At 40.8% G+C, this 22289-nt stretch overlaps 1 protein-coding gene across 1 annotated transcript in view; it reads left to right on the top strand.

Moving 5' to 3' along the window:
- The window catches only part of LOC105227122 (uncharacterized), a 266518-nt gene extending 250853 nt beyond the window's left edge, over positions 1-15665 (top strand). The window contains exons 5-8 of the mRNA XM_049459215.1: positions 5870-9708; positions 9936-10331; positions 13240-13467; positions 15417-15665. Coding sequence (XP_049315172.1) covers positions 5870-9708; positions 9936-10331; positions 13240-13467; positions 15417-15548 — 4595 coding nt within the window. The 3' untranslated portion in view covers positions 15549-15665. The remainder of the gene's footprint in view (positions 1-5869; positions 9709-9935; positions 10332-13239; positions 13468-15416) is intronic.
- The last annotated feature ends 6624 nt before the right edge of the window (positions 15666-22289 follow it).

The following is a 22289-nucleotide window of genomic DNA, read 5'->3' as shown; positions in this document are numbered from 1 at the left end:
AAGGCTACCTCAACGTGGTATCCAACTGAACGAATAGAAGCGGCTCTGCCGTGAACTCAAGTAAAATTGAAATGATTTTTTCACCAGGTGATATAAGATCCCATACGTGCAACTTCCCTCTTTCTTAGCTTCACATCTTCAACCTGTTGATAAGGTGAAATACCTAGGGCTAATACCTGGTAGAGACTCCCATGGATGGCAAAAATTAAGAGAAAGAAGGTATATTGCCGCAAAGTGTGCTCTCTAAGTTAAGGAAGCAGGCTATATGAAGGGGTCCGAAAAAGACACGTCCAATTTCTCCTCCTTTAACTGTATTCCTGAAAACTTGGATCAATGCAGAGGCCACTCATCACAGCTTTTTCGGTGCTCACATAATGAATGGGTTGAAGCAAGGCTTGAAATTTGGGGAGGGAGTTTTCTATAAGGAGCGCTTCGTCTATCTTAGCTTTAGATTACCGGACCTCCATAGTGTTTTTCCGAAAAGAGTGACTGCTACTAAAGTTGCTGTAGGGTTACTGCTTCAATTTGCAGTCTCTTTAAAGACGTGTTTATTCACTCCGACAGCATAGCGGTAATATTAGCACTGAACTTGCAAACTGTGCGCTCAAAGCTAGTCAAGTAGTTTCTGTCTTCTTTAGGAATAGGAGCAAGCTACTTCATCTGAAGTATCGATGAGCCGGACAGAAAGACTAGCACTGTATCAATATACCTCACATGCTTTTATCAGTCGCTGGTCGACAGGAGATCTAATGCACTGCTTTCTCTTATCAAAGTTCATGTTGCCGTAATCGTCAGAGTTCTTAGAGTCCAACATTCATGGGGACGCTAGTTATCAAAGTTGTATGGAGGAGAGGGAGGTGAAAACATTAAGGCACTTTGTGTTCCATTGTCAAGCCTTTGCAAGACTGAGAGACATAGCCGACACTGACATTAGTCAAGTTTTTGAAAAGCTCAACGGGCTTTGTCGATTTATAAAGATCTTATGATCTATTATATGGGAATTGAAAGTATCACAACAAACCGGAAAATATTATGTTAGATTGAGTCGATCCTAATATGGATGTGACTTGAACAGCTTAGAATCAAGTCACATCCATATTAGGATCGACCCAATCTAACATAATATTTTCTCCTAAATATTTAGAAAAAAAATTTGTATTTGTAACCCAAATTTTTTTAATAGAATTATTTTTAAACAATATAAAAATAAAAAACCAAAAATGTTGGATATTTCAATTTTTCACATAATTTTTGCGTTTGTTTGAAAAATGTGCTCACGCAAAAGTACATCTTTTCACTATCTACAATTTTACTATATAATATTTTTCTATAGGACTCATACATAGTTTTGCCGATAATCGAGGAACCATTTTAATCCCTTAATGTTCAACCCCCCACGGTCCTCTTCCAAAGGTAAGATCGTTCGTAAATTATCTTTCCCTTCCATTTTCAAAGGTTTCTTCACTGGTCTATGTAGTTCTTGTCACGTTCAAAGCAATTCCTTTTCCAGATTTAAAGCAAGAAAAGTTAATCCTTGTGGCCATCAACTCTCTGATAAATTCCTATATTTCATAAGGGTTCGCTTTCGCTTTAATTTTTCAATTTGAAAATTCCTTGCAAAAACTTGTGTGATCAGTTATTGATGGCTTCTCGAACCCCTCTACTTTAAAAGACTTAAAAAATGCTGGGTGGAAACGAGAAGTGAATGTTGAGGAACAAATTTCTGGAATCTAAAGAAATTCTATTTCGAAAACTTCTTCAAATGGATATAAGACTCTTTCTCAATTTTCGGTAGTTTTCAGCTTACCTAAAGTCATACTTCATTGCAACAACTTTTCATCTCTTTTAATCGCACCTAAAGTACACCTATCTGCAATACCAAGAAAAGCAAAGTTTCCACACTCGCTTACTACAAAAACAAAAATTACAAGTGTAATCCGATATGAGTGAACTCGCAATTTCATTTACTCGTTGATCGTTTTTTGCACAGGTGAGCAATATCCCATTCCCACTTCCTTTCCACACTTCACAATCAAATGTTATTATGGCAGCAAGATATTTAGCAATCCGTTCGCTTTTTATTAGCAAATAAAAAATTCGGTGGAAATATTGACATTACAATTTCCAGATAAGATTAAATTTTTACTATGCAAATATGAACTTCTGCAACGCCGCCGCTGCTGACACGATTGCTCGGAGCAATAGTAGAGCAGGTGGCAGCGTTATGGCAACTGGAAGTAGAGCTACCCAAATGTGCGCAACTCCAAAGTTGCTGAGAAAAGTGAAAGAAGCAAACACACAAATGCTACGCCATGGCAACACTGAAGCAGTGCAAAGATTTCGAGTGAACTTTAAAGTTTATTTACTGTGTTGAATTTTTGAAAGGATCATAAAAGATTTTCGGCAGCAACACGTGACTGCTCTTCTTAAAGTAGACAAATACTGAGGAAATAAAATAAGAGAAAAAGATAATAAAAGCAAACAACAAGCACCCACAAGCCCGCTCACGTAGTATAGAAAGTAGAAGCAGATTGTAGACATCATTTTACGTCTGGATGTGCAATAACACCTTACAGAGCCAGCTCAGCGAAATTGGCAGGAAATAGTAGAAACGAAATGGTTGTGGAGAAGTAATGCATACGAATTAAATCACAAAAATCACATATGACACAAAGGTGGGAGTAGCTTATGTGGGTCAGACTCTCGACAGCTTCAATTCATATTCCCGTTTCTCATAGAAGACCCAGGTTATTGTTGTTATTGTTTTGACAGTTATCTAGTCTCTGTTAGGGTGGTAGCGTTCAGATAAGTTGTCATTGAGGTCATCCAACGTTGGGTTTCGAGGCCATTCCAAAACCTCGACTGTGCTGTGTCCGGCACACGGCCGCAGCGCGACTTCACACTGAACTGAATTTTCAATTCTACCTTCTCTAAATCACAGCCACCACGAACTTATCCAAAGGGTTAAACCCAATGAGCAGATTGTAGAGAACTCCAAGGGCTAACTGCTCCTCATGGTACCAGATTTAAGTCTCCGATCAGACCTTGTCGCTTTTCCTACTACCGATTGAGCACCCATAAAACTCAATGACTGGTGACATTTGACACTTGAACTTCAAATGTCTTCTTGGTAGAAGGAAACATTCAAAGTCTATAATATCAGGTTATTATAGCACTATTACTAACAAGACTATGCAGAATTTTCGATGCAAGCCTAAAAAAAGAGACGTAGTGCATATTAGATTTTAGTCGGCTTTGCTTCTTGGGGTTGCCTAACTCCAGACAGTATATAAGACACCAACTTCGTCCTCCATTTTCAAGCCATCCGTATAACTGTTTAGTGTGTTGCCTATACCTACCATACCTTTATGCTAACCATATCTTCATAAGTATACTCTGAATATTCTTTAAAAATTGGGAACTTAAGTCGGTCTAAAGATTCTAAACGTAAATTCACCTGCAGCCAGTAGTTGCTGCACCGTTTTTTGCGCGTAGTTTTCAGCGAAGAGGTATAAGGATGGCAGGCTTAGTATCAGTTCAAGAACCGCCGATTGGATGATTTTTAAAGCTACCGTTATGAATAGCACAGCGAGTCTTTGAACCCTTTCCATTAGCCTCCATTATATGTGAAGTTTTGTAAGCCTGCTCACCGTATGTACTACCGCACCGTACAGCAATACTGGTCTGACAATAGTTGTATGGCACCAGTACAAGAGAGAGGGAGAAAGCCATCAGGTTATGCCGAGCATTAGCATACAAGTATTTAAGGCATCGCTAGTCTTTCTTACTCTTTATTCGGCATTGTACTTCCACAACTGTATGCTGCCCAAAGTACTAGGTGCGGTTCTTGAGCGAGGGCTCTGTTCTATTTATAGAAGCGAGCCTCCATAGAGGAACTTTTGTTTCTTTGTGAAAGTAAAAAAATCAATTTTCTGGATTCGAACCCAGACCCGCTAGCGTAACCCAATTCTGGACATTATTGAGAGTTGACCACCATTATTTTTAATATTGTGTGTTGAGAGTTGAGAGTTTCGCCACGCAACCTCATTAACAAGTTAGTCACCGCTAATGTATGTACATAGGATAGGATATAGTACTTCACCCTGCGGAATGCCTCTACAAACTTTCCTGGTCATTTTAACATCACTACATGCTGCTTTTATCTTTTTAGAGATCAAGATGCTTTTGACACAATACAATGTATAACAAGGATAACATCTATTAGCTCAATGTGGTCGTATCAAAGCAACTACATTTTCACTCAAGTTATCCTTGAATAGATATGCAGACATTTCAGTGAAAATTTCGCGACATTTTTTTCAAGTAGTTGTAATCGAAAAAAACATCATTCATCCAAGTCTTTAGGAATTGTATATCAAAGGCGTGTGCAAAATTTCATGAAGATCGGTTAAATAGTTCTCTAGCAATCTTCCCAACCGACTTCGAAAACACGGTTTCGAGAAAAAACGCGTTTAAAGACGGTCCACTTAGCCTTCCTAGACTCAGGCGCACAAGTTCTCAAGGCTGTATCTCCGAAACTATTACTCGGGTCAACTTAAAAATTCAGGACAATATTCTAGAGGTGTTGTAGAATTTAATAAGGCAATAAAAGAAATTCGATTCGATTCGAAAATTTCGGTTAAAAGTGTTTTCCAGAACTTATTGTTGATTTTGACATGACAATATTAAAGGATAAAGGGTCATTTGTAGAAGTTCACGCAAGTGAGGAAAGTTCTCTGATCGCCATTCACTTGGGAGTGGCCAGAAACGATTTTTTTACATATGGCTCAAGCAGCTCACGACTTCCGGTCTTTGGCCAAGTATCCTCTGGGTAGCCTAAGAACATCCGTTTTAAGGCGAGCTAAAGTGAGAAGGCGAAACATCCCCTACATAGGGTTGTGCGCTAGGTTTGGGACCCGCCACGTAAAAAAGAACACCCAATGAAAACTTCGGCTATAATCGCGTAAGCGGTGTCTACGCCAATTAAGAAGAAGAATATTAAAGAAAACATCATAAATTCTGACCTTAAAGCATTAAAATTTAAACCCTAGTACTGACCTAATGAAAAATTGGCACACTAAATTCATCTCAAATACACTAGAAGATGTGAAGCAACATTATAAATGCTTCAAAATGCTTAGCTTTTATAGTATACACATACATACATTATAAATAGATAAATCTTTCATACAGGGTTTCTGCATATATTATTTAGTTTTACGTCTTAGGCGGTGGACTCTTATCGGCCCCAACGTAAATCACCCTATTTCGGGCGCATAATAGTCGCCATATAAATAGTGTGAAAGTAAGCGGATATCACACAATAATGTCAAGGCAACCAACACACACATACCGTTATTGTAAAGTCACTAACAGCACTTTGTAAAGTACCGCAAAACAACCTATCGCTATGAAGCGATCTTAAAGCGACTGTCAACAAGAAAACACACACGGGCCAGCCGAAATGCGGGTGTGCTGTGCGCAGCGAAAGTAACTGCATGAGAAGAGAATGTGGTTGGCTTGTCTTTTGGCGCCGTTATTGCGAAATTTCGTGATAAAAAAATAAATCTGCATCTTTTGTGTTTAGGCGCCGCGGCGCTTGTATGTTGAACGCAAGGTCGCGCATAAGTGGGAAGTAATGTTTGGAATATCTGCGAGAAACGCCACTTGAGCTTTAAACATTAAATTTATCACATCGCGCATATTTGGTGAAATATGGCGCTCTTAACACATTTATATAACTTTCTTGACAAATACTTTTTATTTTTATTTTTTATCTTACAAACATTTGACGGCTTGTAATTTTTCAACTACACACTCTCTTCCGCCAATCATTGCTCATCGTCCGCTTTGCTTTGTCTACTTACAGGCGCCGATGTGGCAGTAGCCGCCAGCGAGAGCGCCCATTATGCTGAGAAGCTTGAGGATAGGGAGCACAACAATGGCAAGAAAAACGCCAACAACAAAGCTGAGCAGCCACAAGCGACACAATTGCGAAATCCCATCAGACGTTCACAAAGCGCGCGCCACCCACGCGCTACTACACAACCAATAATGCGCGCTGACAACGCCACCGGCAAGAACACCAACAACAGCGACAACAGCGACAACAACGACTATCAACTAGAAGACCACACAACAAATGGTGGTGACCTGCGTTTTGTGGCAGACACTTGTGCCGGAAGTGGCAGCGCGCATAGAGAACGCAAATACAGCAACAACGACGGTCATAAAAACAACAAAACTGAGAGTTACCGCGAAGAGGCCATTTTGAGTTTTAAAGATACCATGGCGCTGCGCGGCAAGCTGCACCGCAACGATAGCCGAGATTTATTTGCACGTCCGCGCGAGCCACCACCTCCGCCACCCACACCCACAACCAGCACAGCCCGTAGCTGTGATGCCGTTGCCACAGCTGCTGCACAAACGACCTCGACCGCCACCACAAACGACAACAGAGCTGGCAATAACAAGGCCGCAGCTACAGCAGCCACAAAAGGCGGCCTGCCAGCCGTTGCACTAATGGCGACGGAGACGACGTCCACAAATGCCGCGGAGTCGACACAAAACTGCCAAGCAAACATTTCGACGCTATCGCATGTGCCTGCAACAAGCCAGCAGCCGACGGCCAACAAAGCAAATAATGCAGCAGGCGCAGAAAAAAACTCACGTTTTGCCAAAGTCAGCACAAACGGATTAGAGGAGCAACAGCAGCAGCAGCAGCGGCAAGACCTAGAAGCGTGTGCAAAAACTCAAACGCAGCTGGCATTTGAAAGCCACTCAGATAGCGCACAATGTGGCGTGCAGCAAATGCTAACACAAAATAGTCGCGAAACAAAAGCACGACAACAACAACAAACACAATGTGTTCCCAACGCCTGGGAGAGCACGGTTCGCGCGATAACAACACCGCGTGGCAGCAATGCGTCCATTACCGCTAATACCTCGCCACCGCAGCGCACGGTTGTGCGCGTCGCACCGTTTAACAAAACCAAAACCACTTCGGAAGTTCATCGTCTCAAAATAAGTCACACCGACAACGACGATGCATTTAGTACCACACAACCACACCTACGGGCAGGCCAATCACATCATTCGCCCACATCGCCGCACTACAGCTTCCAGTATAATGGTGCGAATGGTTCAATGTACGCCGGCGAAGCGGCTGACCTCACTATGTCTACTGCACAGAAGAAAACTTCAATTTTAATTAACGGTGATGACTGCTACTCAACGATGAATCTAAGTTGCGACGATGCCAGCACACCACTCTATCAATCCTCCGTGGTGGTGGCTGACTACAGTGCCAAAATGATCACAAGAGACACGACAAATGATGTTGCACTTGGCAGCAATTATAGTGGACTCAGAGTGACGACCTCATCAAACACAGTCACCATCAATGTCAGCAGTCCTCGCAGTGCCGCAGAGGAATTGATATATCAGCACAATAAAATCAATACGTTGCTGAGTCGACAAGCTGAAAACGGCGGTGGAAACATTAGTAACGCTGGACGGGCTATTATACCAATTAAGGGCTCCGCAGAGGTAAACCTTCAACGCTCAGCCTCATCGACATCCTCAGCATCGACTAGCTCGATCACCAGCTTGAGCAGCAGTGGTAGCGGCGGCGGAAGTAGTGGTTCAATACCGAAACGTGGACGAACTTTGATTCGTTTGGATTACGAGCCAGAAAAGTCGACAAACTTGCCACAACAGCAGCTAACAGAGCTTTGTTCGGATATTGAGATTTGTGTGAAAACTCCTGAAGAAGACGCCAGCAAGACGGATATTGGTGAACCACTATCGCACGAAGAGGAGTTATTGAAGATTTTGCGTAATCCGGTTGAGGCTGTGAAAAGAAATCTGGTACCACATATTTGCGGACGTAACGAAGCGTCAACTGCGCGGGATACCGTAAGGAATAGAAAGATGAAAAACGCTGGCAAGCAGGTTGTTGTCGCGAAGGACACTAAAGCTGTAACCGAAAAAGCAGTTTTACCGATTGACAATACCGGTGAGAGTAATACGCCGAAAGCCATGTCTTCGCCTACAGCACCGACTAAAACGTCGTTCATTACGAAATTGCTGGAAGATCCAATGCTTAGTCAGGTGGCCGACGGTTTAGAAACCGAAACCGTTGCGGAACTGATCGAAAACTCGTTGAGACGACTGCAAGAATCACGTAGCACAGTGGATATGACTGGTACCAAAGATAATGATGACATGAATCGTTTAATCAATATATCGCTGCAGAAAATCAAAGAAGAACGACAGCATTCCGCGGTAACTACACCGCCAGCAGCGAATGTGCCTACCATCGCCAACAATACCCACCTTACCGTACCCACCAAAGATGAAGATGGCATGTCAAATCGTGGCAGCATTAGCTCTGCAAACAGTTTTGCCTCGGCCAATAACTATGAAATGTTCGACTTCGATGCTAACGAGTCCGATTGCTATCAGAGTTGTTCTAGCGAAATCACAACTCCAGGCGATGATGATATAAGCTCCGCAAGTACGCGTTCAAAATTTTATCAGATGCTCGTCGATGCCACACTAGCAGAAATAGAGATGTCTACCAATTTGGAAGAGGATATAGGTAGCCATCACTACGAGTCTATACGCAACAACGGCGATCCCATTTATGAGGAAATCAACGAAGTACCGCCACCCTTGCCATTAAGCGCACCGCCGCTTAACGATACTGATCTAGAGAAGAAGGCAGCACGTTCCATCTTCGAAGGCGCATCGAAATATGACATACTCTCATACCTTGTGGATGCAAAAGAACGTGGCGTAGTACGTGAAGAGACTTTCGATTATCCGCTGAATTGTTCCAATCCCATAATTATAGAAGAAGAAGCCGGTGACACACTCAGCGAACTCGGCAAACGTCAAACAATGCGCGATCTCAGTTCACGCGCCTCAGTCTTGAGCGATTCGAGCGAAGATGCACAAAGTATGATGAGCTCGCTCTCACCGCCAACTAACAACTTCATTTGTGGCAGCGGCAGCCATTCAAGTCTTTTGCAACGCAACAAAGGCGCCTCCAGCGATATTGAACGCAACGACTCTGGCGTCGGCTCAGAGACTAGCAAAAGCTCACGCAGCAAATATCAAAATCCACTGCCCACAGTTAGTGCACAGCTTTCCAAAGACTGTCCCATACATTTGTGTGAGGACTGTGATGGTCCTGTAGAGACACAAGTCACCGATTCGGGCATTATGTTTGCACCGCTCGTTTGTCGTAAATGCGGCAAAAAGCGTGTGGAACGCAAAGAGATCATAACCGAAATCGTCGAGACAGAGGAAAAGTATGGACGTGATTTGCAAATAATTTTGGAGGAGTTTTGTCATCCCATGCTGGTCGCCGGTCTACTGACACAGGAGCAGCTCTCTGCAATCTTCTTGAATACCGAAGAATTGCTCGAGAACAATCAAACACTGGCGGAGCGTATGCGCGACGCACTCGACATTGCTCTCGAGCAAGGCGACGACGATCTGCTGACGGTGAACATCGGTAAGATATTCCTCGACTTCACGCAGATGTTGCACGCCTTCGAGAGCTACTGTGTGCGACAGGCGGGCGCCAGTTTGCTGCTGGCCAATCTCGAAAAGGAAAAGGAGCTACTCCGCATTTTCCTTAAGGTCTCTCAAATGGAGAATGCCGTTTTACGTCGCATGAATCTCAATTCGTTCCTCATGGTAAGTGACCATCATTATTATTAAAATCTTCACATTTTCATTATGTATTTCACTTATGTTTTGACATCAGTCCTACAGCAATTAAGCTGTGACCGCTGTGAGGTACATAGATGAGAATTTCATTTCTTTTTCTACTCTTCCCATACGCCTTAATTTTTTCACTTATTTGATATATATTGTATAATGTGGTCATACATTTATCAATTGCCTTCATCTTTTGTGCCCAGGTGCCCGTACAACGTGTGACTAAATATCCGCTCCTACTCGCCCGCCTCTACAAAGTGACACCGGCTCATCTCGAAGGACGTGACCAACTAAAGCAGGCCCAAGAGAAAATCGAACTGCATCTTAACCATATCAACCAGGAAGCCAAAGATGTACCAACCAAACTATGGCGCCGCATATCGTCATCGAGCCCAAATCGACGTGCTTCCAGCGAAATCGATATGATCAATATAAAACTACGGAAAATGGCCATCGATATACTCGAATGGAATCATGATGAAGTACGCTTTGCCATGGAGGGCAAACTGTTGTACACACAACCCACGGACAGTAATTGGAAGAAGGCACGCACCATCAAACTGACGCCAGTTAATGCATTACTCGTTACGAATGGCAAGGTGAGAATATCTGAATCCAATGTTCCTATCAATCTCCAGCCACTTGCCATCTGTCAACTAACAACTAAACCAAACTGAACTTGTGATTCTGTGGGTATGTGTGTGAAATGAGTTTACAACGCTTGACATAGAACAATTGCACCATTATCATAAGCAATGACAATTTGCCTACCGAGTCTCTACGAGAAGACAAAAGAACTTGGAAAATAATGTAAATATCGAATCACAGCAATTTTCCTTCAAATTTATTTGCTTTCGTATCTTCGCGGACGGTGAAATGCCGGCGCACAGCCTTCATAGTCACATTTTATCTCTGAGAAGCCTTAAGATAAAATATCCAATTGAAAGTATACAAATCAAGTACCAATGAATATATTAGGATTCAACCTTGCACAAATAGTCCGATACCGAATATGTGGACCTCAATGCCTATAGCCGTGTTTACAACAACGCACCGATCGTTCTTTCTTTTCGCTGTTTGGCTCCAATTGGAGATTCCAAGTGTAGCCAGGTTCTCTCCATCTAGTCTTTCCAACGATGTGAAGATCTTCCTCTGCTTCCCCATGCAGGTACTGCGTCGAATACTCTCAGAGATACATCCATTCGGACGACATGACCTAGCCAGCGTAGCTGCTGTTTCTTAATTCGCTGAACTATAGCGAGGGAGTCGCCTTGTCTGAAACCTCGGAATTGAACGGCTCGGCGAGATCTTTCCCGATCCTGACGGAACTTTTGGTATTACTCACAGCCGCATTATTTTCGCGGGGCTATCAAATTAAAACATAGCGACATAAAGGCAACTCCTTTTCGTGCTGGCAAAGCAACTTTGAAAACGATTAATAGGTGATGTGTGTTGACCCTCTTTACACTAGTCTTTTCTAAGATTTGACGCATGGTAAATATCTGGTCAGTTGTTGATTTTCCAGGTCTAAAGCCACACTGATAAGATCCGATCATTTTTTTAACGTTGGGCTTTAATCTTTCACACAATACGCTCGATAGAACCTTATATGCGATGTTGTAGGGACCCCTCGGTAGTTGGCGCAGATTGTGGGACCTCTCTTTTTACGGATTGGGCAAAGTTCGCTTAAATTCCAAACGTCGGGCATGCTTTTGTCCGACCATATTCAACAAAGAAGCTGATGTATGCTGCTTATCAGTTCTTCGTCGCTGTATTTGAATATTTTGATTAGGGAATCGGGTTCATCGTCTCCTGGTGTTATGCTTTCACTGCCGTTCAGCAGGTTGAAGAAGTGTTCCCACAATTTCAGTCTGATCTGGGCATCAGTCACTATATCACCTCTGAGGGTTCTACAAGTGTATGCTCCCGTCTTGAAACCTTCTGTTAGTGGCCGCATCTTTTCATAGAATTTTCGAGCATTACACCTGTAGGCCGCGTTGTTAAACTCTTCGTACTCACGCATTTCGGCATCTCTCATTTTTATCTGCAAATGTGTTCCGCTTTCCTCTTCAAATTTTGGTATCTATCCCATTCCGTACGTGTTGTGATCGATTGTAATATTGGAAGTAGGCAATTTGTTTCTCTCCTCAGCGTACCCGTCTGTTGTAATTGCAGCTTCTCGACGTCCAACCTTCCTCCTGTTTGTTGAAGTACGTCAAGATAGTGGTCCGAATCAATTTTAGGACCTGGGAGATTACGCACTTCTAAAATATTCTAAAGTATCCTCTGCCTATCACAACATGATCGATCTGGTTGTTGGCTACTCGATCCGGAAACAGCCAAGTCTTTTGCATTACTATTAAAACCATTGGAAACAACTTAATCCAATTAATTGTTTCACTATCAACAGCTGATGCTGTAAAGTTTGCCAAGATTATGTTATTTTATTCAAAATATACAAAACTACAGAAATAGAAGAGCAACTAACGGGTTTACAGAGCTCATCGGATATTATGCTTTCATGAAACAGTTAGAATTAATCGATTCAAAATTATCTACATAACTGAAAGCAAAACCGTGTTATCCTTTTTCATATTCAGCTGAAAACCCAAATAATACAAAGCAACATTCGCACACCAAAAGCCAAACTTTCACATCCGTTAAACGTGTCGAAAGTCTGACAAAAGCTGCATTTGCATGAGCACGTACACTCGTAACGACATCAGCCACGCTCAACGGCAAACTGGTGTGCTCATTCGACTGTTCGAACAACTCATTTATACAACTATAAAATTTCAAAGATAAGCAGCGGAAATGAATTTTATTACAAAGCCGCTTTTCAAATATCAGACCGACATTCCCGTGAATTGATTTTAGTAACAAACGCGAATGGCTTAACAAACGGCAGCGCTGCCATAGCCATCAGCATACAATAGCTATATGAACACAGTCTCCATCCCCCACATGTTGCTCTGGTATGTAAATTTTTACACGACTACAAGGATATATGGACCCAACTAGTCGCTAACCTGAACAAATAGATAAATCCACATGCAGCATAGAGCGAATGAAGTGCAGAAGCGTGCGTTCCACACCAATCATCCACGATTTCCTATGGTTTGGGGACCCGCGTATGCCTTTGGTTCGCTTGACGCGATGTTGGAGGTGGTAACTCACGCATTGAGTGCATGTTTCAAAATTTACAAAAGCCAACAACTTCGCACGGCAGTTGTACTAGCACCTAAACCCAACGCCTTTATGTCTTTTGTGCAATAGTTATACATATATATGTATGTGTGTGTGCGTGGTGAGTTCTAAAGTTCACTTTTTGCCTTTGTTTTGAAATAAAATTTTGCAGGATTTTCACTAATTTTACTATTTTCGATTTTTTCCTTTTCTCTCTCTCGTTTTTTCCACATGCCTCCTGGTCAAAATGTCGGCACTGCATTCCCCATATGCCACGTAATGTCTGCGCGCCTTGCACCAACGTACCGTCGCTGCTAGCAGCCAAGTGCCAATTACAAGGCAGAAAAAGTTATGTCAGATAAACTGAATTTCCCGAAACACACCGGCATACGGGAGGCCTCATTGCTGGTGGTAAAGGAAAAATGCGGACGTTACACGCTGATACGTGAGCCATTGTATCTGGACAGATGCGTTGTGTGCAGCGAAGCGGATTGGGATGATTATTTCGAGATACAGGAAATCTCATCGAAGGACACTTTCATATTCAAAGTGAGTACTCAAATAAATACAATATACGGTTGTAAGTATGCATAAATCTATCACAAGTGCTTAACAACAAAAGTTGTAAAGTGGAATAAAGTGAAATATAATATATGTATGTATGTACGCATGAAAAGCGGTAATAAAGAAAGAGGAATTTATGGCGACAACAGTAGTATTGCATACAGGTTTATACGATTCCCTTATGGGAGTATCGTCGTGAAAATATTGGTTTCCTGCTGCTTCCCTTGCTTCATGAAATCCAGCCAAGAAGCCCAATTTTCGAACACTTCTTGTAGTAATTGGGGTCGTACGTCAATAATATCTCTGCCAAGACGTCCATCATCTTGGGCTTATCTGCGTAGACAAGCGACTTCACATAACCTTATAAAATATAATCTAGCGGTGTTTAATTGCACGATCTTGGAAGCCACGATCAATAAATTGATTTTTCGTTGGCTGTATGACAAACCTTGAGCCGACTTGTTAAAACCAAAGCTCGTCTATATTCTCCAACTAAGGCGCAAAGAAAGTCATCATGGCATTCATTTTTGAACGAATGATTCCTACTGCTTACAGAGCACATCAAACATAAGCTTTTTGAGGATTCAACCCCGTCTTTACTATTGTTTGTGGATTATCATGACTCCAATTCCGACAATTTTGTTTATTAGCGGACCTGCTTAATCAAAAGTGAGCTTCAACGTGAACAAAATTTTCTTGTCAAAATCAGAGATCAGAAGCCATCTGCTCTATACCCATTCCCCTAACGTTCGAAGCGCTTGATCGTCATTTGGCTAAAATTTTAACAGCGAACTGGATAAATCCGATAATGAAGGTCCTTCGACAAAATCTTCCTTAAAGTAAAAGGACACCGCTCCGACTGTTACCAGCGTTAGTAGATGGATTCATTCAGGTCTTCTTCGAAACTCAGTGTCTTCGGTGCACTCTATACGGCGTCTCCTAAGGATGTACATTATTCACTACCGTAAATGTGGTTTGAACCGATCTATGGTTGCTCGATTTACCGATCGAAGATCAAACCAATTTTAATAAAAATCAAGTAACATTTGCCAAAAAGATCAACTTCAAAAGAACATTCCTTAGCATTTATTTTTTGATATTTTGAAGATTATGTCTTTCGAATGCCGGCCGCATCGTACATCTCAAATGGTCCATCAGTTGAGTCCAATTTTCGATGACTCGTTTGAGCATTTCGACTGGTAACTGGCGAATGATACCCGTGATGTTTTGCTCCAAGGCCTGAATCAAGGCGGGATTGGCCGCACAGACTGTAAACTTTACATATACCCACAAGAAAAAGTCTTACGGTGTAGTATCACACGATGCTGGTGGCTAATCGACCGGCCCAAAATGTGAAATTATCAGCTCAACGAAGTGTTCTCTCAGTAATCCATTGGCACCGTCTTGTTGAAACCAAATGTCGCCAAGATCACAAGCTTCAAATTCAGGCATCAAATTGTTGGTTATCATTGCTCGAAAATGGTCGCCAATAACGGTTACTTTCAAACCATTGTTTCTGGATGAAATTACTGCTCTTTAATCTATTCTGATTGCTCTTCGTCCCAAATGCGACAATTTTGCTTGTTTACATACTCATTTAGCCAGAAAAAGGCCTCATCGCTGAACAAAATTTGGTTCGAAAATGTCGGATCTTCTTGGAACTTTTCAAGAGTCCATAGAGCGAACCTGAATTTCCGTAATAAAGTTGAACGTTGCTCAGGAAAAAGTCTTTCCATGATTAAATGGCGAACAATACTGTACAAAAATAACAATACAACTTAACACAACTCACGCGCGATCCGTCACAAAAGGCTATTCAAAAAGTACTTCTACTTGGATCACTTGTTACTACATTTATATTTATTATGTCTTTAAAGAAAGTAGATTTTCCTTAATATGATAATAACTCATCCAATTTGCTTGCGTATTTACAGGCCGAGGATGGTGTTCGCACGAAGCAGTGGTACACACAGCTGCAGTTCCACGCACAGGGTATGGGCGCATGGCGCAAGCGACGCAATGCACTGGCCAACATCATGATTAACGGTATGTTGGCGCGCAACTAAACCGTTGGAGTGAAAACAACAGCAACACTCCATTAGCAGCCCAGCGAAGACCAGCTTAAAATTTACAAGGAAAAGCGCGTTTTTCCAACGAAAGAGTAAAAACGATGAAAATTCATTAAATTAAAAAAAAAGTAAAATAAAAATACAAAAAATAGAGCAAAACAAATTACAAAAAATACAACACATAAAAAAATGTTTTAAAAATTGTTTTGAAAGAAGTTGATAAGTCGACTTTTTATGTTTTAGGTAATGCGTATGCGATTTTTGTTTTTTCGAAAAATAAGTAATGTCTTATAAATTATATAAATATATACTTGTAGACTAAAAGTTATTAGCTATTTTAAATTGAATGCGCGTTCAGCATTTCTCACATCTCTTATAGTTCTAGTAGCCAGCCGCGTTAGGCGTATCTATTATGCGACAATAAATATGTAAATATGCATATATTAATCTATTTTGTTGAATATTGTTTGTGTGTTTCTACATATGTATGTAAAGACATTAGTGATTACAAATTTTTAAGATATTGTTTAGACATTTTGGTTTTAGATTTGCAAAATTTCATTTTAACTTTTATATATATTTACGAATAATGGAAATTTACGAGTATGTACATTCTACTTACATATACACTTCTTGTTACGGAAGCAATAACAATGTGAAATTGAACTGTAATTTAGCGTGACTTTGTATTTAAACATACCGTTATAACTTTGTAACTGCATGCATATAAAAGCTGCTACTATATATATATATTTACTTATACATACATATACTAATACGAATTAATATTATTTTATTCTCTATGCAAAAATATTCAAGCACACATACACACACACTATGTATAACCTGTAATGACGAAACAATAAAATGTTTTCAAACCGTCAAATATAAAAAAGTGGCATTTTTAATTGGTTTCTGCGTCTAGCTCTCTCCTGTGCTGGATGTTTTGTCCTTTCGGGCGACATGACCTAGCCAGCGTAGCCGCAGTCTCTTAATTCGCTAAACTACATATCGCTCATTTGCTGCAAGACCGGCATAAATCAAAAAACGTGATTTTTGAGTTAATGCTGCAGAATTGTTCGTTATATCATACTTCATGTTGAGTGAAAAATTCATATGAATACCTCTTATATGCTCCGCTTGAGAAGAGGTGTAAGGTTGGAGTCACCGTGTAAGGTTGTAGTCAGTTGAAAACTTTAAACGCGTTTTCTGGAGAATCAATTTTTTTGACTTATGCCGGTCTTGCAGCAAATGAGCGATATGTCAATATCGTCGTAGAACAAACAGAAGATTATTTGTCTTGCCCTCGTTCACTACCAGACCCATTTGATCCGCTTTTAAGTGATTTAGTTACAGAAATGGTCCTGAAGATAGTCCTTCAATATACGAGGTATGACAGTTAAGTAAAGAGACTGATTCCATAAAAACCGTATATTTGAAAATTATTCTACAATTCTGCCATCCCGTTCAAAGTAGTCCGCTTGGGCAGCTATATGGCGATTCCAGCGCGTTTTCCATGCTTCGTAACATTTCTGGAACGCTTCGACTGGGATGTCCCTCGTCACGGCCCCCTGGATGTCCGTAATCGACTCAAAATGGGTTCTTTAGACCACCGATTTTGTTTTAGGAAACAAAAAAGAGTCACAGGGTGACATGTCGGGCGAATAAGGTGGCTGTTGCACGGCGATCCCTTTAGAGGCCAAATGTTGGGACACGCTGAGGGCGGTGTGGCACGGCGCGTTGTCGTGATGAAGGATCCAGTTATGAGTACTTGGCAATAGTAGACTTGATGCACAGTTTTCCCACCGATTTTTTACGGATTAATGCGCATTCGCGTCAGTCCGCACCTCGACTGGTCTCCCATTCCGCGCCTCGTCTTTCACGCTTTCACGCTCCTCCTTAAACTCTTTGTGCCATCGAAACTCCTGCGCACGACTAAGAGCACTATCACCATACACTCTTACAATTTTAGCGTATGTTTCCGAAGCTGTTTCGCCCAATCTGGCGCAAAATTTTATCGCGACGCGTTGCTCTTGATTTCGTTTTTCCATTTTCGTGACGAGCACTACAAACACACGTCTACTCAACTTGACGCAGCAGGCGAACTAAACAAGCTAGAGCGATGGTACATATATCAATGAAGAGGGGAGGGATGCCGAAAAAAGAGAAAGGGAATTTCAAGGCCACAGGTTTACCACAAGCGCGACAATCAGTTTCATTACTTAATTGTTAAACCTCGTACGACCACATAATGTTAACATGCCACATACTAAAAAACAAGTTTCCTTATTTCCTAAGATACCTCATATACCACCAATAATATGGAAAATAGTCAGCCGGAAATCTGAAAATCCTGATATTAGTTATATGGGGGCTAGGGTAAGAAAAATGCTACAGACTAAATTTAATCGAAATCGATCGGGCCGGCCCTGAGATTGGTAATTTTACCTAAAAGTGGGCGGTGCCAGTTTTTACCCCAGGTCCCATGAAGCCTTCTTATACCAATTTGGGTGTAAAATTTCTCTGGCACATGATTTATCGCACTTCTATCTTGGCGCGGACGGGGTTGTCATTCGATTTCATCAATTTTTACAGGGTCGATAAGGGTGCTAAAGCGATTTATCGTGAGCGAATTTGGTTATTGTAGATTAAGTGGTTAAGAAGATATCTACATTAAACCAAAAACAGGATCACCCCCACCATTTCAAAACTTTTAGCTCACAGGTGTTCCTTGCTACTGTAATTACCTGTGCTTAATTGCAGTTCAATATATTAATTTAGTGCTTATTTGTTATACGGTTATGATTCGGACCACTGCCGATTGGGCCCATCTACAAACTCGTAATTTATTTTGTACTAAAAAAAACCGCATGCCAAGATTCTTCAAGGTATATTATTTTTTACTCAAGTTAACAGACAGACAGTACCCGTATTTAGGCGCGTTTTAGGTGATACATAGAACCGTTAGTAGAACAAAACTATTATACACTGTATTAAAATGTTGCAAAAGTATAAAAATAATTTTCGAGATATTCAATAACTAGCAGAGCGTAGTCTGGTGCTTTGGAACGTTCGAGATCAGATAGCTAGCCAAAGTTGCATCTTCACATGCGTTTTTCTCAAAACTATGTTTTTTTGAACAGGATTTCAATTAAATTTATACAGTTTTTTTCTAATTTCGCCTTTTATAAACAGGACATAAAAAAAAAACAGAACAAATGGTCTTTTCGGCAAAATCAATTTATTTTATTCAAAATAGTCTCCTTCTACCTCAATACAGCTTTTTGCACAGTCCAAAAGCATGTCGAACGAGTGTTTTAGCTCGTTTGCCGGTATGGCCGCCAGCATGCCGGTGCAACTCTTTGAATGACCTCTACGTCTGCATAACACTTTCCTTTCATGATTAGGTGAATACGGGGAGTGGTTAATGGTTAAAATGTGATTTTTGGTCGTCCTTCGAATGCTGGATTCTGAGCAATTTTTGGTCGTCAGTCAATTTGTATACAAACCGTGTATACACCTTTCACAAGCCCAAATGTTCGGTCAAAATGTGATATATCGATGTTTTGGAGATTTTAAATTCCATTTCCATGAATTTCAATGATGATTTCGGCTGATTTTTAATGAATTCACGCACAGTTTCGATGGAATTTCCGGTGATCACGGATTTTGATTAGCCCACATGTTGATCATCATTGAAACCACTCGTGCACTCTGGCTCTTTGTTCGAAGCTCATTTTCGCACCGATAACACAAAAATACTGAGACTTAAAACGCAATAACTTCACTTCCAATCGATGAAATGTCATGAAATTCTCACTGGACAATCGATAGAGATAGGAAATTCTAACGCACCTGTCGATATATAGATGGCACCGCCAGGGGGCGCTAGATTCAAAAAGTCTTGTTTACTTTGGACCTATACGCCGAGAGTTCACCACTTGAAATTCGAAGTTCCATTAAAGAATCTAAACCTGTATGAAGCCTCATATCGGAATCTAAAAGGTGGAATCTCTGTAGAATAACTTTTGATTTAAGTGTAAAGAATATTGTTATCACCACTTTTGAACTCTTATCGAGTTATATTCAACCTATACTCGTACTCCTTCCGTTGGAAGAACCAGGTGGAGGACCTGGTTTCGCTTGGAATATCCAATTGGCGCCACGTAGCGAAAAGAAGAAACGACTGGCGCGCTGTTGTTAACTCGGCTATAATCGCGAAAGCGGAAGAGGAAGATACTCGTAAGCTGAATTTTACCTAATTTACTATTTAAATAATAGATATATTCCTATTTTATGTTGTATATACATATATGAAAGAAAAATGAGTTGACGTACTCAACTTTAAGTTAAACGCTTTTAATTTCTCGAAATGCTATTAGACTTTGTTATACAAGTTGTAATATATTTCACTGTACTCGGATGCACACCTACATAAATCTCTGTTCTTCGCAAATAATAAAGCATAATAAGATTTATAACTCATTTAATAGAGTGTAACGCAGTGGGCGAGGAAATGAAAGTGTGCGCAACATTTTAGAAAAATGGCAATAAAATATGGTAGGGCAACGGATAATGTATTTTACATTGAGATGACCAGCATAGAAGCATTGTTGCTGCTGGAGGCTTGACCTACTTAATAGCCAAGCAAACGAAATGTGAGGTGAATTTCGAGAATAGGATGATAATGTCTATATGATAATGTGGAGAAGATAAAACGACATTTCATGTAGAAAAATTTTTAAATAAGAAAAAACATTAATTTCTGTTGCACCGAAGCTGTAATACCTGCGCAGAAATAATTAAGTTTTCCCATACCAGGTATATTTTTGGATCTCTTATGGCGTATGCCAGCCATATGTATGTTCGATAAGGGCAGTTCCAGAAAATGAGCAGTTTCTTGATGAGAAAAGATTGTGTGCAAAATTTCAGATCAAAACAGACGGTCATGGCCACATCGATTCAGCCGTCAGTCTGATCACTTACATATATACTATACTCGTATGTACATTTTATAGGGTCTGTGAACATAATATATGCTGTTTTGGATATTGGTATGTATATAGGTTAGTTGGATAACTGACAACGCACCTAAGCCTTAAGAGGTTCATTATGATTGTTCAGGGTATAAAAATTGCTGCGAGATAAAAAACCTACATACTCCTTCAAGAAAGCCGATTATCATAATCTCAACGTTTTTTATCACCAGGTTAACTGGGTAGGAATGTATGAAACAGACACTATCGACAATGAAATTGCTTGGTTTTATAACAAGCTAGAGGAAGGCATGTGCCTGTACATAAGAATTATGTCAGTAATTACCCTAATTGGTTCTCTTTTGACCTTATCAACAGAATTAAGCTAAAAAATGCGGCTCACTCACAATACAAAAACTTTAATAACCAACGAGATTATGCTCGCTTCAGCATGTTAAGGCGTGATTGCAAAACTTTAAGGACTGAATGCTACAGAAAATATGTTGACAAAATAGAGAACATGGTTCAGTCTGACACAAATGCGTTCTGGAAGTTCATCAAGGATAAGAAGTACAATAGGGTGAACATTCCATCCGAGATGTCATGGCTCGATCAATCTGCTACCACTGGTGAATCAATCAGTAACCTTCAAAACAACATTCACTGATGATAACAATAATGATCGAATTAACAAAAATACAGTGATCAATGACCCAAAAACCAGCCTCGATAATCTAGAATTCAAATGTGAAGATGTTCTCAAACAATTACTCAAGCTGAACCCTAACAAAGGTGCTGGACCTGACGGTATACCAAATGTTTTCCTTAGGAACTGCGCTACTGTGCTCTATGAGCCTATCACCTACATATTCAATAGATCTTTGCAGCTTGGCACCTTCCCATGGAAGCTGTCGTATGTCAGATCAATCTTCAAAAGTGGCCAGAGAACTGATGTTTCCAACTACAGACCTATACGCATTCAATCAGCGTTGGCAAAACTATTTGAAAAGCTGGTCCTCACTCAACTTACTGCTGCCTTTAAAGATATCATCACGACAAAACAGCACGGATTTACGGGTGGCAGATCAACCACGTCCAATCTTTTCTCTTACACTAATTTCCTACTCAACACATTGAATGATGGTCTCAAGGTTCACTCCATATATACTGATCGTGTAAATCACAGAATTCTTGTTTCTATGCTTCAAGTCTACGGAGTCGACGGCAATGCCTTGGATTGGTTATATTCCTACCTGGTAAACAGATTCCTGCAAGTTAGAGTTGATGGATATTTGTCTGAGAAATATAAGGTTACATCTGGAGTGCCACAGGGATCCCACTTAGGACCTCTGCTTTTCAACATCTTTGTCAATGATATTGGCAAAAATCTCCTGTCAGAATACCTGCTATACGCAGATGACCTCAAGATATACTGAACCATCAGAAATGAGCTAGATGTCCAGCTGTTTCAAGATGACATTACCAAACTCTCGGCCTGGTGTACTAATAACAAACTTGACCTTAACGCAAATAAATGCGCGGTAGTTTCGTACTCGCGCTCTCACAACAATATTGCCACCAGTTATAAACTAAACGGTCACAACCTGCAAGAAGTTCCCGACATCAAAGACCTGAGCATCATCATAGACAACAAACTCACTTACTCGAAGCATATAGACAAGATCACACTCCAAGCTTTCAAGGTTTTTGGATTAATCACGAGAACAGGCAAAGAGTTTCGCAATCCCTATGATGATATTCG

This window comes from Bactrocera dorsalis, chromosome 5, assembly GCF_023373825.1.
Source record: "Bactrocera dorsalis isolate Fly_Bdor chromosome 5, ASM2337382v1, whole genome shotgun sequence".
NCBI classification, from domain to species: Eukaryota; Metazoa; Arthropoda; class Insecta; order Diptera; family Tephritidae; genus Bactrocera; species Bactrocera dorsalis.
Note: the sequence above shows the minus strand (reverse complement) of the source record. Positions and strands in the feature narration are given on the sequence as shown.